Source organism: Rhineura floridana, chromosome 14, assembly GCF_030035675.1.
Source record: "Rhineura floridana isolate rRhiFlo1 chromosome 14, rRhiFlo1.hap2, whole genome shotgun sequence".
Taxonomy (NCBI): Eukaryota; Metazoa; Chordata; class Lepidosauria; order Squamata; family Rhineuridae; genus Rhineura; species Rhineura floridana.
The window spans coordinates 15015250-15032556 of record NC_084493.1 but is presented as its reverse complement, the minus strand read 5'-3'; the positions used below and the strand labels follow the sequence as shown (position 1 = coordinate 15032556).

At 43.7% G+C, this 17307-nt stretch overlaps 1 protein-coding gene across 2 annotated transcripts in view; it reads left to right on the top strand.

The window, feature by feature from the left end:
- Positions 1–17307, top strand: part of CEMIP (cell migration inducing hyaluronidase 1) — a 182029-nt gene that overhangs the window by 154159 nt on the left and 10563 nt on the right. For both annotated transcript variants that reach the window (XM_061595567.1, XM_061595568.1), the window contains exons 18-23: positions 3858–3989; positions 8285–8320; positions 8437–8592; positions 10688–10868; positions 14970–15185; positions 16761–16972. In XM_061595567.1, the coding sequence (XP_061451551.1) occupies positions 3858–3989; positions 8285–8320; positions 8437–8592; positions 10688–10868; positions 14970–15185; positions 16761–16972 (933 nt within the window). The remainder of the gene's footprint in view (positions 1–3857; positions 3990–8284; positions 8321–8436; positions 8593–10687; positions 10869–14969; positions 15186–16760; positions 16973–17307) is intronic.

The window sequence follows — 17307 nt, the reverse complement described above, 5'->3', positions numbered from 1 at the left end:
ATCAGTTTTGCTTCTAGTCCTCTCTGTTAAGACTCTCCATAGCGCTTCCTGTTTCTCTTCTTGTGGTTGTGGGCCTTGACCTTTGTTCATGCCATATCAATGGCTTCCCAGGCTGCTCACTATGCCTGGAGGAGCCCCCTCTTGTTAAGCCACTTCCCTCTCTTACAGAGATAATCACTTTATGATCAAGTTGCTTCTGGTCTGAAACGTTTGGCCCGATTCCAAGCATGCGTCAGAAAGCACCCAAAGTTTGGCATCATTTAGCATCCCGAGAACCTCCACTTTTTCATGCATCAGGAAATAAGCTTCTGGTCCTGATGATTGCAAAAACGGTACCGAAAGTGCATTGACAAGGCTTAGCTAAATCTTTGGAGCCAGACTTTTTTGGAGGGGAGCAGGGCAGGGGTACTTATTAGAATTTCCAGAGGTCAGGAATATGGCCATAAGTGCATTGCATAGCTCCTTTCCTCTCCAAGTACACTAGAATAAATTCAGCAAAATAAGCAAGCACAATCAAATCTGCATAATTTGGGCAGTTGCAGGGATTCGTTTTTTGTTGTTGTTAATGCTGAATTTTGGTTTCAGGGACATAGGAAGCTGCCTTATACTGAGGGTAGACTTTTGGTTCATCTAGCTCAGTGTTGCCACACTGACTGGCAGTGGCTGTCCAGGTTTGCAGGCAGGGGACTTTCTCATGCTGTGGCTTGAACCTGGGACCTTCTGCATGCAAAGCATGTGCTCCACCACTGAGATACGTCTCTTCTACCAGCTGCCACTCTGGTGAAAGAAATTGAGGTAGCCCTGCAGAATAGACAGCTATCCCTTCTCCCCGCACTTTTGTAAGTTCAGAGTACTCGTCTAGATTCCCTTACCATCAGTTGCTTCAAGTTGTGCCTTACACTTTTTAGAGATCCAGAATTTTAAATATATTACACTTCCATTAATTTGGATTGTCATCTCAGTAACTTCTGCTTCTAGTGGAGAAGGTTATTAGAGACCAACTCCAGATCTGCATCAGCCTGTAGCTTCAACTTAAAACAGAAAAGAAAAACCCTTTAATCAGGGATCGCTCTTCCCAGCTATGTAGGCCAATCTGATTACAAGAAGGTTGACGCTGCCAAAATAAGACTAATTTTTTGGAACTCTGCATTTCCCAGTTTTGCTCAAGATGTTGGTTTATTAAGTGAAACAAAGTACGCTCTGGATATCTGTCAGCGACCGGAACAAATGTGCTCTTGCCTGCCTTGTCGAGTCATGAATTTTTATTCAGTATCACTATCGGTATTTGGTGCAAGTCTGCTGTTGAGCTGTTGTGTTTGTCCAAGCTGCATTGCGATCAACTTTAGTGCAGCTGAAGAAAGCTGACATGCGGGGAGAAGGGATAGCTGTCTATTCTGCAGGGCTACCTCAATTTCTTTCACCAGAGTGGCAGCTGGTAGGCAGCAGCTGTGGGATAGCTTTCCTTACAGCTTCCTTTTGCTGCTTCCCCTGACAAATCCTCAAAACGCTGCGAGAGCATTTCACGTCTCTATGACTAAGCGTTTGTGAGCTAATACGTCTTGTCTTTCATGGCTTGGGTAGGAACTTGCAAAAGCAAATGTTTTCTTGAGAAAAGTCTCCCGTGAAGGGGAGAGGTTGTTCTGTTCATCTAATGTACAGTTCTCTTGCAGAACTCACTGTCATTAGGCAGCGCAAAGACCAAGGTTTTTTTGAAGCAAATTTTAAGAGTTCAAGAGTTCCCCAATAATGAATTTGACTAAACAGGAAACGGTGTGCAAACTGGTCAAAAACCTTGTGGGATGCCTCTTTCCGTATGTGCCTACCTGGTCCTTACTTCCTCTGAGTGCTCCTTCCTTTGGAGGTTCATTGGATGGGCAACAAAGAGAAAGAGCCTTTTCACTGGTGGCCCTCCACTTTGCACAATGCTTTCACCAAGGGTGATTGCCTGTCGCCTACCTTAATATAATCACGGTGCCAGGCAAAAACCTTTCACTTTTCTTCTAGGTCCTTCAGAGAGTTTGTTTTTTTTAAATAACATATTTAAACTCTTTTAGCATCTTTTATTTTCTTGCTGCCTGTGAACTGTCAGTGGGCTTTCCCCTTTAGCTTTTATTTTAATGGGGCAGCGGGGGTTACCTGCTTTAACTGCTCAGCTCATTTGTTTGTTCATTGATTATTTGGTTTTGTCTATTGGATTGTTTTAATACTACTTATATCTTGTTGGAAGTGGGGCAAGAGCAACTCCTGTTTTGTTCTTTTGTTTATGTTCCAGAAGGGAGATAGAGTTAGGGTCCTCCAGATGGCTAGGTTGATTACCTTTACCTGTGATGCTCTGACTGACTTCCTTACATTGTTAGACTGATATATCTTAAGGAAGCTTATCTGTCCCTCCTCCTTCCGCCCTTTCTTCCTCTTCTCTTCTTCGACTGTCCTGGAGATAGGAGACATCTTTGTCTCTGCTCTCTCTCTCCTAGCCATGAGGGCAACTCCCAAGCCACGGCGTTGTGCCTCCAACTTAGTTAGTTAGTTAGAACTAGGTATGCCTTTCTATCTACTATGTATTTCTATAAATAAAGTAGCTTTTCTTATTTTACTAAGTCTTAAGTCTCAGTGGTCTCAATGCAGGGTAAAAGCCTGCTACTTAGGTAAACGCACACACCGGCACACACGCATTTCAGACTGCTGTTATTCTCTGCTTAACAAATATACACAACAACGTATCTTACCTAGAGGCTGCAGCATTAGGTGACTAAATCATTCCTTAACGATCCATTTCACATTTCCTTTGAACTCTCTGTGGAGGCCGGGTGGGGAAGAAGCTACAACTGGGAATTAGGGAAAGGAAACAAGTTCAAATAGAGTTGTGTTTTTGCACCAGCTATCCTGTTTATCACCTCTGTTACCTAGCTCAGCAGCAGAGCACATGCTTTACATGCAGAAGTCCCAGGTTCAATCCCTGGCATCTCCAGGTGGGACTAGGAGAGACCCCTGCCTGGAGTACTGCTGCCAGTCACTATTGACAATACTAGACTACATGTGGGCTTCCCTTAGGAATCTGGTTGGCCATTGTGAGAACAGGATGCTGGACTAGATGGGCCACTGGCTGGATCCAGCTGACTCTTCTTATGTTCTTATCTTGTTCCTGTGTTTTCCATTACATTTTATATTTATCAGACTACAGTGATAATGGAGAAAGTTTCTGCAGATAAATTGTTGCACGTGCAAAGCTACAGCGGGGAGTGGAGGGTTCTCTTTTTGTTTCGTAAAAGGTTGAGAAGCTTGCACTTGATGCTGAATTTTTATTTTATTTATTTGTTTTATTTCATTTTTAAACCGCCCATAGCGAATAGCTCTCTGGGCGGTGTACAAAAGATTAAAAGTACAGAAATATAAAATATCACAATAAATAAACTGAAACAAAGAGATTTAAAATTGTAACATTAAACGCTTTAAAATGCCTGGGAGCATAGCCAGGTCTTAACCTGGCGCCGAAAAGATAGAAGCGTCGGCGCCAGGCGTATTTCTTCGGGGAGGCTATTCCACAATTCGGGGGCCACTACAGAAAAGGCCCTAGATCAAGTAACTGTCCTCCGGGCTTCCCGATGGGTTGGTACCCGGAGGAGGGCCTTAGACGCTGAGCGAAGTGACCGGGTCGGTTCATAGCGGGAGAGGCGTTCCACAAGATACTGCGGTCCCACGTACAGAGACCATCTGTGATGAAAAGCACTCTAGAAATACTGGAAGTAAATAATAAAAATGGTCATAGGAGCACCACACATCACCACCTCTAAAAGCTCTAGAGGTCACCCAGCCCTTTCTGTTGCTGACTACGTTTTTCTCGCCTGTTGCCTTTCCAGGTACAGCCCACATAAAGACGCCGACCCTTTGAAGCCCAGAGAACCTGCTATCATTCAACGCTTTATTGCTTACAAGAACCAGGACCATGGAGCCTGGCTGAGGGGAGGAGATGTGTGGTTGGACGACTGCCAGTGAGTATTGCCTCCGTTCAACCCTCCAAAGTTCAGCTTGATATTTACAGCGAGTAGGGAGGCCTATTTAGAATGCTTGGCATCTTTCATCTGGCTGAGATTAATGCAAAAAATGAAAAACAGCAAGGAAGCAAGCCACCTTGGGGATTTCCCCCCCAGAAACAAAACCTGACTTGCCTTTAGCGCAGGGCTTGTAGGAGTGTTTGTGTGTCTAGTCTGTATACCCATGCGTGTGTGTCAGTATGAGACCCATTATAATAAGCTGCAGCAGCAAAGGAACTTTACATAATCTGCTTGAGCCTGAAATAAAATATAAGCAGCTGGGCTCATGGCTTTGTCTTATGTGGTAGGATGCTATTGCCAAGAATCCGAGTGCCAGGGAGGTAAGACATGTGCAGCTTGTGGAAGGGCTGTGTAAATAACGGTCAGTTGAAAAGTCTGGAAAGGGTAGCAGATTCTTTCTTTTTTCTCTTTCTCCAAAGGGGTAAAACTGCCAGGTTGTAGCATCCTGGAGATCTTACCTGTCTGTCTCATGGCTCCAAAGTTGCAGCCCCGCGCCACCCTGAAAAATTCAGTTGTAACTTTTAGGAACAGAGGAAGCTGTTTTACACTGAGTCAGATCATTGGTCCATCTAGCGCAGTGCTGCCTACACTGACTGGCAGTTCAGGATTCCAGGCAGGGGGCTCTCCCAGCCCTACCTGCCCACTGGCCGTGCTGGCTGGGCCTGTTGGGAGTCAGGGTCAAGCATCATCTGGAGGGCCATAGGTTCTCGTCCTCGCCTTAAAGAGACAGACAGCATCTCTAGGTTGCAACCTGGCCACTCTGCCACAGAGGACCAATCATATGTCTAGAGGTTTTAACTCCTCTACTATTATGTTCAGGAGAAGGCAGGCCCAACTTATTTATTTATTTGATTTATATCCCTCCCTTTCTCCCAGGAGGAGCCCAGGGCGGCAAACAAAAGCACTAAAAATACTTTAACACATCATAAAAACAGACTTTAAAATATATCAAAACAAAACAACCATTAAGAACATATTAAAACAAAACATCTTTGAAAGCATTTTTAAAAAGCTTCAAAAACATCTCTTTGTTAAAAAAAAGAAGCTTTAAAAACATATTAAAAAGCAATTCCAGCACAGGCAAAGACTGGGATAAGGTCTCTACTTAAAAGGCTTGTTGAAAGTGGAAGGTCTTCAGTAGGCACCGAAAAGGTAACAGAGATGGCACCTTTAAGGGGAGGGAATTCCAAAGGGTAGATGCCACAACACTAAATATCTGCTTTCTACGTTGTGCGGAACGGACCTCTTGATAAGATGGTATCTGCAGGAGGCCCTCATCTGCAGAGCAAATGATCGACTGGGTATATAAGGGATAAGACAGTCTTTGAGGTATCCTGGTCCCAAGCTGTATAGGACTTTGTATACCAACACTAGAACCTTGAAATTAGCCTGGTACCTAGCAATTCTTTCAGCAGTGGGGTGACATGCTGGTGATATCCTGCCCCAGTGAACAGTCTCGCCGCTGCATTTTTCACCAGCTGCAGCTTCCGGACCAACCTCAAGGGTAGCCCCACATAGAGCGCATTACAGTAATCCTGCCTGGAGGTTACCAGTGCATGGACAACAGTGGTCAGGCTATCCTGGTCCAGAAACATCCGCAGTTGTCTTACCAGCCGAAGTTGGTAAAAGGCACTCCTAGCCACGGAGGTCACCTGGGCCTCTAGTGACAAAGTTGGATCCAGGAGCACCCCCAGACTACAGACCTGCTCTTTCAGAGGGAGTACAACCCCATCCAAAGCATGCAACTGACCAATTTTCCGAACTTGGGAACCACCAACCCACAGAGTCTCTGTCTTGCTAGGATTCAGACTCAGTTTATTGGCCCTCAACCACCCCAGCTTGTGGAGGTGGGCTGAGGGCAGACTGAAGTTGATGGGACAGTGCCCGTTTTCCTATTGACCAGCCTCAACTCGGAGAAAATGATGCCGGAAGCATTGTGTGAATGTGGACAGGTCTATACAATGAGCATGTTGTGGGGACAGCCTGCTTTGCACCACCCCTTTTGCTGTCACGAAGGGCTGTGCCCTTCTTGGGTCATGTGAGGAAGGCGATACACTATTTTGCATACTGTAGATTTTTGCCAATGTCACCATGCTACCTCAGTCCATTTTGCCGGGTGTGGATGGTTATAGTCCAGCCTTTCCCAACTAGTGGGCCACCAGATGTTGTTGGACCACAACTCCCATCAGCCTCAGCCAGCATTGCCAATGGTCAGGAAAGATGGGAATTGTGGTCCAACAACATCTGGTGGCCCACTAGTTGGCAAACGCTCTTTAGTGGGGAGGTAAATCTGGATCCCAGGCCAGATGAGCCCATTCCTACCCCTGGAATACCCCGTTTTGTGACTTTCTGCCAGTAGCACTTCCATCCTCCTGCACGTTTGGGAGGAAGTGAGCTCTGTGCTGGCGGAATGACGCTGGTGTCACTCCACTGGCAGAGGCCAGCAGTGATGAAGGGAGGGATGCTTTTGCCCAACCCAACACCCCCACCTCCAGGGTGCCACAAAGAAGGTTTGGACTGCTGTGCCAGCCGTTGTGTAGCATGCATACAAATAAAATGAGAGCAGAAGATGTCTAGTCCTGCATGCACACGTGGTTGCTTCTGTCTTTTAATCACTTGCCCTCCCCTCCACCGGCCACCCCAAATGTCTTCATAGCTGAGTGTTTACAAGCAACTCTAATATCTCAAAGTTTTCAGCAGAGCATGAAAGTATTTTCCATGTTGTTAAGTTGTTGGCACTAATTATTTCTTCCAAATCAGCCTCCAACTCTCATAACCTAGCATTTTTATAGACATAGGGATCTGGCCATTTTAATATTTGTTACTGTAATATATCACACCAGGACAAATATATGCTAATGTGAATTGCAACACACACATCTTTCAACATTTATAGGCAGCCTTGGAAGCTGCAGGAATTCTGTGCAAAAAGTAGTCATGTAACATGCCTGCCCTCTTGTGGCGTAATAATTTCAGTGATTTCCAACCTCGTTCCCCCCTTCCACTTTGCTTGCGATAAAATCATATTTGTAATTTTCCTCTGTTCAGAGACACAATCCCTAATTATTTCTGGGGTTTATGGGATTACTCCAGAGTAAGTGTGTTGAAGGCTGCAGCCAAACATTTGTAAACAAAGTTATAATGAAAGATTTGGTTACTATGACCAAAATGAATATTCACTAATAGGCAAAAAACCTTGCAGTTTAAGAATGTACCTATAGTCAACAGATACTTCTATCAAACTTTAAAAAGCAGGGAAATTGGGCAGCTATAGTAAATGCACCAGGGGAGCAGGAGACCTGACCTCCTCTCTGAGATATTGTACTGCCCTACAAATTTGTCAAATGCAAACACAATTTGGGTTGGGCTTTCACAGTCCAATTCACTTCCTGTGTAGTTTGGAAGAATTTGGTAACATGTGCCTCTGAGCATATGGTGAGTGGTGGCAGAAAAATCAAGTGATATACTTGCCCACATTCACTCTCATCCAGCAATGTGCTGCAAGCACAACAGTTCTGATGTGCAGAGAGATCTGGGCAGCCTGTATGGATGGAAGTTCTTGGTGTACACCTGGATGCACAAAGAAAATTGGGATGCAGAAAGAAATCAGATCACAAAACCATGGTTTGTTTAGTTTAATCATGGCATCATCTTTTAATGTCTGCCTGAAGATGAGGGTTTCTTTGGGGCTGACAAATCAGGGCTGGCTGGGTCTGATGGGAATTGTGGTCCAAAACATCTGAAGGACACCAAGTTAGCAAAGACTGGTCTAAATTCAGTTTAAAGCTCTTTTGCAGCCATTATCCATGCACAACTGTGGTTTGCTATTTTGTCTGAGTTCACAGACCATTGACAAACCACACTTATGGCCATTGCTCTACCTCAAGAGGCTGCTATGCATGGAAACAGATGTGAACTCACAAAACTCAGTAGATGTGGAACAAAATCAGGCAAGCTACTCAGTACCATGGTTATGTCTGTGGTAGGTCAGGAAGCATAAAACATGGTGTTGGTTCCTAACCATGGTTGGCACAAGCCATGGTTTAGCATCAAGCCAGCGTGGATAGGAGCAAGACTTTTTGTATGTCAAATTGCACGAGGCAAGGAAATGCCAATATTTCTACACAATGGATGAGAGTAACCCACAGAGAAATTAGGCGACCCAATCATTGTACCATCTTGAACCTGAGGCCCACCAGGTATCTGTTCTAAATGTGTTCTTTTCCTTGCAGGTTTGCTGACAATGGCATTGGACTCACTTTGGCTAGGTAAGCGTTCCCGACTTCTCTTTTTAAGTTCTGTGTATTTTTTACTTACACCAGTCATTGAAAGCAGGATTTGACCTAAGCAGTCTTGCTAACATGCAATGCTCAATCTCTTCTAGTGGTGGAACCTTCCCACACGATGATGGATCAAAACAAGAAATAAAAAACAGCCTCTTTGTAGGTGAAAGTGGAAACCTGGGGACCGAAACTATGGACAACAATGTCTGGGGGCCTGGGGGCCTGGACCACAGCGGACGGACTCTTCCCATTGGCCAGTGCGTCTTACTCTAGTTTGTGGCATTTTCCATTTTGTTCAGGCTCCCAGAGCAGTGTAGAATTGTGTATGTATGCGTGTGTTTTCAAATCACCTTTGTGCATAATGCAAATGGACGGACAACCATGCAATGGACTTTCCCTTATTCCTGCTTTCTTTTCCTTTATTCCATGATGGGCAGCTGCTCCTAAGACATTCCAGATGCCAAGCCCTGCTGATCAGTACCCCTGATCTGCAGCAGCCTCTTCGGAGGAGACTGGTGCAGAGAGCAAGAGGGGATCCCTGGGCCTTTACAGCTCATGAGCCCTAACAAACAGCAATTAGCACATAGTTTAAAAACTCCTGTAATTTTTATTAATTTACGGTTTTTAAAAAAAATAATTTAGCAGGCCCAAGCCTCTCAAAAAGTAGCAAACAACATAATCTAGAAGAGAAAAATGCATAAAATATATAGAAGTTTTTTTAAAAAAAAAAAACACAGAGCGGGAGTGTTGGCCAAAGTAAAAACAGCACTTCCAAATGCAACACTAAGACACTCGGGCAAACAGCAAAATCTTTGCCTAGTGCCTGAAGGACATAGGACTGTGCCCTAGGAAATCTCCCTAGTGAGAGAATTCCAAAGTCATGGTGCACCACTGAAAAGGCCCTCTCATGACTCCCTACCTGCCTGACATCAGGGACTCAAAGAGAGCCCTCTGAAGAAATTCTCAGTAATCGGGAGAACATGACAGTCCTTATATAATCTGGTCCCAAACCATTTGGTACTTTAAAGTTTAGAACCAGCACCATGAGTAGGGCTTAGAAATGGATCCGGAACTAGGGTAGACTTATTTTAAGACTGGTGAGATGTGTTCCATACACCCTAGTTAATAGTGTAGCTCCCCATTTTGTAATAAATGAAATGTCTGAACTGTCCTGAAGGGCAGCCCCATGTACAAAACCTCACAACAATGTCATCTGTGTAGAGTTGTACCTTTCCATCAGTTTGATTAGTAGATTACCCAACGATAGTTTCAGTTGATTAATTGGTTGGACCCATTTTTAAGGGGTAGGACTGTGAGTTAAGTGCACATCTGTTTAAAAACCCAAATACTGTTTTGGTCTAATGTGTTATTGGTATGAGAAATTGTAAAAGAAAACTTTCAAAAAATAGGTTTGTCTTCTAATTAGAGATTCTCAAGGCTTTTGGTTTGTCTGCACTTCCAAGCAAACGAGCCTGCTTCACACTTCCTGGGCTAATATGCAGATCAAAACACAATTCTCCTTTGGTTTTTGCACTTCCAATTTTGCAATACAATAACAAAGTGCACCCAAAAGTATATTTTAAAATACATACAAAAATGTAAATGCATCGTTTAGGGTCAAACATACAAATTTTGGGGTACACATACACAGCTTTTGCAGTCCAGCATCTCAAAAAGGTGATTATATTGAGGTTTTGGTCATCGTTAAAATGCATCTACTGGTTCCCATAACACCCAAATAAGGTATGAATCTGTTCTAGAAGTAGGTATATAAGAAATATTCTCTCCTCTCCCCCTCCTCTTACTCCAGAGTTGGTATTTAGGGTTTGGTTTTGTGCCCAGCAAGCTCTGGAGTATCTCAGCTAATTTGAAACCATCTCTGACAAAACAGCTGCATTTTCATTTCATTTAATAGTGCTATGTTTAAGGTTGTATTTCAGTGCTCATTAAGTCTCTGTTTTGGGATGTTATCCCTGCTGTGAATAAAGCAGCTTACTGCTTAATAGACTGGAGCAATGAGCCAAATTTTGCTTTTGACTGGCTTGAGGATATTATTCCTTCTTTTTAGGTCAGTGGCCTAAATTCCCCCAAAGTTCCTTCTAAGAACGCCAAGCAAACAAGCAGGATCTGCCAAGACATGAGACACCCCAAGTTGAACTAATAAGAATCACAAGGTTTCCCTCAACATAAAAAAAAAGACCTAGAGATTATAGAAGCTGATTTTTCCAACTGAGTGTGAAATTGTCAGCAGAAGTTCAGGGTCCATGTGTGGCTACAATTAATTTTATGTTTACAATAGCACGTTGTGACTAGATCAATCATTTCCTTTCTTTTCTAAAAAATGTGTTTTAGGAATTTCCCTATTAGAGGCATTCAATTTTATGACGGGCCAATCAATGTCCAGAACTGCACCTTCCGGAAGTTTGCGGCCTTGGAAGGCCGCCACACCAGTGCCCTAGCATTCCGCCTGAACAACGCTTGGCAGAGTTGCCCCAACAACAACGTCACAAGCATATTCTTTGAGGATGTCCCGGTGAGTCAGCTTTCAATGTGGGCTTACCATCACAGGCTTTAGTGGGGGTGGGTGGGTGGAATTATTATTTTTTTAGCCCAACTGCTGCATTCCTTTATGGGCAGCCTTCTGGAGAATGCATGGTAGTGGTGAGTGGAGCAAAAGATGTGACTCTTATCTTTGAACGATGGACTGTGCAAAATTTGAGGAGGGCCGGGGAAGAGTTGTGGCTTCAGGGGGAGGCATGGCCTAGAGTCTTGAGGGCCAAATCAAGTAACCTGGAGGGCTGCATTTAACCCCTGGGCCTGAGGCTCCCCACCCCTGGTTTAGTGAATTTGAGGATGAGTTGCCCTGCACAGATAACAATTCATAGGGACAAGCTAGTGTGTTAAAATGGCAGCTCAGGGCTGATTCAGATGCTGCAATATTTGAAGCAGGGTGCACAAGCGGAAGCTTTTGTGGCCAGAGGAGGGGGGAATCCAAGAGGACACTTGGGGTGATGGTTGGATGCAGAAGACCCAGAACCTAAACATACCTTACCTAATTAATTCTGTTTAATATTAATGAAACTTTTTTTTTTAAGTGTCTAGGGTTTATCAGCAAGATCCTCCGTGGCGCAGAGTGGTAAGCGGCGGTAACGCAGCCGAAGCTCTGCTCACGGCCGGAGTTCGATTCCAACGGAAGGAGGAAGTCGAATCTCCGGTAAAAGGGGTCGAGGTCCACTCAGCCTTCCATCCATCCGTGGTCGGTAAAATGAGTACCTGGCATATGCTGGGGGGTAAAGAAAGGCCGGAGAAGGAACTGGCAATCCCACCCCATATATACGGTCTGCCTAGTAAACGTCGCAAGACGTCACCCTAAGAGTTGGAAACAACTCACACTACAAGTGCGGGGACACCTTTACCTTTACCTTTAGGGTTTATCAGCTTCCTCAATGCATTTGTAGTTATTGGCCAGTGGATAGGATAGCCAGTGCAAAAGAGGACAGGAGTCTTGCTCCTTTAATAGTTGCGTAGGAGAGGGAATTTTCTCTTCTCCAGAAACTTTAAAGGGGAAGCTGTCCTGTCCTCTTTTGCCTCTGATCACCCAAAAGTGGAAGCAGTTTTTAAAAAAATAACTTAGTGAATAGTTTCGTTAAGGGATTGATTTTGATTTATAGAGATTTCTACCCTACCCTTTAAACAGATCCCCAAGAGGGTGTACAAAAATCAGAAATATAGTTACCCACCCACCCCTACATTAAAGCTTCTGTACCATTTTAAAAGGCAGCTCCATGTAGTCAATTCTGGAAGTTGCAAGAGCCAACTTGGGCAGAACACTGCCTGTTTGCTTATTTGTATATCTTCACAAGGGCTATGGCCCTGTATGGAAGCAGTTTCTTTGAAGCAGTTTCTTTGCAACAGTAGGGGTGGGTAACCTGTGGCCCTCCAGAGGTTGCTGGATTACAGCTCCCACTATCCCTCACCTCAGGCTTTGCTCACTGGAGCTGATGGGAGTTAGGCTGCATCCACACTGTACATCTTTTCCACTATTATTCCACTTTTGTCATATGACTTCTCCAAAGTATGCTGGAAACTGTGAAGGGTGCTGAGAGTTGTTAGGAGACCCGTTCCTCTCACAGAGCTACAATTCCCAGAGTCCTCTGGGAAGAGAGATTATTAAGCCAGTCAGGGATTGTAGCTCTCTGAGGAGAATAGGAGCCTCCTAACAACTCTCAGCCCTCTGCACAAACAACACTTCCCAGGATTCTTTGGGGGAAGCCATGAGTATTTAAAGTGGGATAATAAATGTCTGGTGTGAATGTGGCCTTAGAGTCCTACAACATCTGGAGGACACCAGATTCACCATCCTTGGCCTGTTGATACCTGTTCATACGATAGCTTTGCTTGTGACACAAACATCAGTCTGTAAAAAGCATCTCTCTGCCAGAGAGCTGCTACGAGGCAGAGGTAATACTGGTCTAGACGGACCAGTGATCCAACTCAGAATAAGGCAGCTCCTTATACACCGTCAATAGAATTCAGGGATTGTTTACAGCAGCTTTCCACAATCTGGTGCCCTCCAACTCCCATCAGCCCCAGCCAGCTTGATCAAAGGTCAGGGATGATGGGAGCTGTAGTCTGAGGGCATCTGGATGGGGACAGGTGACTTACAGTAGCATGCCTCCCGAATAGGACTGCTTTATTTGCAAGAGCTGCCATATTATTTCCAGTGGAAGGACCTGATCGATGCACATGGGGTGGCATATTCACACACCTATTATTATGTACAACTGGGCCATTGAAAAATAGAAAGCTGTATTTATTTATTTATTTAGTTATTACATTTATATACCGCCCCATAGCCGAAGCTCTCTGGGTGGTTTACAGCAATTAAAAACAAAAACAAAAATACAAATTTTAAACACAAAAAACAATTATTATTTTTTAAAAAAACAACTTAAAAACACATGCTAAAATGCCTGGGAGAAGTGGAAAGACCTTCTCCTCCATTGTCTGGTAAGGGTATTACAATCAACAAATAGAATCTGGTTAGTCTTGTCATAGCCTGATAATTATCCAGTTGTGGTAACATGGAGGCAGGTTTTTTCACCAGTAGCACCAGTGTTACAGAATGCATTCACAATTGAAGATGCACCTGTTTACACAAATGAGGGGCTCCATTTCTACAATAATCGGATTTGCCATCAGATTATTATTTCTGATATTCTCTATTTTTGCAGAGAGAATTTGCAACTCTCTGTGCCTGGTTTCCAATTAATTCTTTTTTCCAATTTTATTTTTAAATTCACTTTGAAATCATTGATAGTGTGAGTGATACTTTTATTAGTCTACTTTCTATGTGAGCTCTTCAAATGTGCATTCCCTTTCACTGATGTCAATGAAGTGTTGATTGTAACTGACAGACAAAAAGCAGCAAAGGGGAAAAGGTGTTAATTGTAAACAGCAGGGGGGAAGACAGTGACTTGATTATCTGCCTTAATCTGCTCTGCAATGCACTTGAAAAGGAATGTAAACAGGCAATAATTACAGAATTCAGAATAAATATTGGTATCAGTGGAGACTTATGAATAAACAACGATTATAATATAGATAACTTTCTGCAAAGCAAAAACAATCAGAGACTGGAAAAATGAAAAGATATCGGAGGAATTGGGAATTGGATTATTAACAACCATTGGGGGCTACACTTAAATGAAATGTAAAAAAGGAGACGATTCTATCCCAAGTTTATACAGGCATTCCTTTGATCTCTTGGCCTGAGCCTCCTGTTTAATTGGTGTGGGTTGTATCTAATGCTCCACAAGCAGATTTACGCTCATGCAATGGTACTTCCCCTTCCTCTCCACTCTCCCACATGCCCCCAAACCTACTCCAGAATCCCCCAACTCTCTCGAGCAAATTTTAAGTGTGTGTGGAGGAGTGCAAGTGGCAGGAGAGGAAGAGGAAGTTCCACCGCACACATGGAAGTCTGTTGCATAAATACAACCTTGTGATGTTTTAATGGGATTGGATTATTGTCTATTTCAATTGTGAAGGTTTATATTTTAATTCATATTAATTCATACCAAGTTATGACAGTTTCTATAAATAAATAAAAATGAAAGAGAAAGCATTACCGAGAACAACAGCTGCAGTAGGAATTTCACTAGATTTCATTTGAGAAGCCCATTCTGTTTTATTCTCTCGGAAGTCTGAATGAGTTTTTCTCAGAAATGTTATGAGGTTATCAAACAATTTTTTATTCAAGTCCTGTTGTAGTTGCTCTGTTAAGCTGTGTGTGTGTGTACTGCCTTCAAGTCGATTCCGACTTATGGCGACCCTATGAATAGGGTTTTCATGAGGCTGAGGCAGTGACTGGCCCAAGGTCACCCAGTGAGCTTCATTTTCTTTATTTATTAATTATTTGATTTATATCCCGCCCTTCCTCCCAGCAGGAGCCCATGGCTATGTGAGGATCCGAACCCTGATCTCCCAGGTCGTAATCCAACACCTTAACCACTACACCACACTGGCTCTCCTGTGTTAAGCTATGGATTGAAAAAATAATAGATCCAAGCAGTTATTAAGCTATCAGTTCAGAATTAATATGTCAGTGTCTCTTTCCCCTCCTTCTGTTCAGTTAACCTCTAGAGTGTTTTTTGGAGAACCAGGACCTTGGTTCAACGGGCTGGATATGGATGGGGATAAAACATCCGTTTTCCATGATGTAGATGGCTCTGTGTCCGAGTATCCTGGGTCGTATCTTATAAAGGAAGATAACTGGCTGATCAGGCATCCAGACTGCATCGATGTCCCTGACTGGAGGGGTTCTATCTGCAGTGGACGATATGCACAGGTAAGACTGCTGGGGCGTATGGATTTGGAGCCTGCTGGTTCGCAGTTCTTTTGCATTTCTGATCTTCACAGCAGGGTGGGGCTTGAAGTGAAAGACAATAAACATCACGGTAGGGTTACTGGTCTCTCTCTTCTGCACTCCCTTTCTCTCATTGCCATGCTCTTGAAAAGCAAAGAATGATCTCACAGGATCTAGCATTCCCGCAAGAAATCGCACTTCCAAACCAAGAAGTTCTGTTCCTCATCTTCATTCATCTGTTCTGAAGAAGGGGATTTTTACTAGTCACATATACAAAAGACAGTTTCGGACTCATGTAGCCTTTGTAGCCCCAGAGCCTCTGTTGGGGTGGGAAAACCCAGTGGTACTTCTAGCCTGTGTGAATTTAATAATTGTTTATTATATGACTCAGTGTTTTTCAAAATGATGTTCCAGGCAGTTCTCGGCTTCCAAGGAAGCTTTATCAGGGAGTCTTCAGGGAGCTACCAGGAAAGGCAGATAAGCATCTTTCAAAGACAACTCATCTTCCATTACTAAGGGCAGAAACACACTCACTGTTCTGCCTGTTCCAGTGTGTCTCCACCTCTCTTTTCTGAAATGGGGGCACACGACACTAGTCAAACCCTGCCCCTTTTTACTGTAAAACTTGGTGGGAGCAGCTTGAGTGTTGCTGTTGTTTTTAATTCAGCTTCAAAAAGATTTTGCAACTGATCGGCAGATCAACCCGTTCCCCCTCCAAGTTTGGCCAATGAAAACGCTTTGTTCTGGCGACTGGTATTTACAGCCCAAGGCTCCCCCTTCATTGCAGTTGCAGCATGGCACTCTCGATTCACAAGGAGTGAGGCCCTAGAAACAGGTGGGGGGGATCTTTGGCCCTCCGGATGTTGCTGACCCACACACCCCATCATCCCTGGCCATTGGCCATGCTTGCTAAGGTGATGGGATTTGTTGTTCAGCAACATCTGGAGAGACAAAGGTTCCCCATGCCTGCCTTAGAAGATCTGGTTTTTAGCTGGTGGTTTGGGAGCCCTGTTAGGTTGCAAAAGGTAGTCACAACAGTAGCGCTACCACCATACAAACACATGTATGTAAAAAATTAAGTGAAATTAAATAAAATAGTAAACAAATTAAGAGGTGGGTCCCCAAATACATTTTTGGGCTAAAGGTGAGTTCTGGGACTGAAAAGGTTGAAGACGGCTGTCCTAGAGTATGACCTGGAATCCTCTACAATGTGCTTGCAATCCACTGCAGACAGTCAGAGGTTGCTTTGCAAGCAAGTAAATGTGAAGATTAGAGTGTTGTACTATGATTTATGAGACCTGGGCTCAAATCCCTGTTCAGCCATGAAGCTCACTGGATGGCCATTGTTTAGCCACACATTCTCAGCATTGGTGCAAAAAATGTAAGGAGGTGGAGGCCCACTGCATGCCACTTCAAACTCTGTGAAGGAAAGGCGAGATATCAGTGCAATAAGTAAGTAAGTAAATGGCAAGAGTTGCTTGTAGAAAGCTTGAAAACCATTGGGGTAAGTAATTGTGCCATGTACTTCAACCAACTGAAATGATTTTTCTACTTCAGGTGTACATTCAAGCCTACAAATCGGCCAACCTGAGGATGAAAATAATCAAAAATGACTTCTATACACATCCCCTGTACTTGGAGGGGGCTCTCAGCAAAAGCACCCACTACCAGCAATACCAGCCTGTGATCACTCTACACAAAGGCTACACTATCCATTGGGACAAGACCGCTCCTGAGGAACTGGTTGTCTGGCTCATTAACTTCAACAAGTGAGTGTATGCCCCCAAAAAAGAGCATTCCAATCCAGTAATGTAGATGCAAATTGTTTAAAAAAGAAATAAAGGAAGATGTCATAAAGGCCACAGCATTCTTCCAGATCTGACATCATTCTTCCAAGAAATATTTGAGACACTGTGTGGGCCAGATTAATCCCCGACTCACTACCACTACCAAGGAATTGCTCTGTATTGCTATAGAGGATCTTTAAATTTATTGGAACTGATTCTACCCAACACCTAAACATTTAGCCACCGTTGAAATAATTACATTTTATCTTGGAGAGAGGGATTTGACTTGGCTTGAGACATGTTCTGGAAAAGTCACA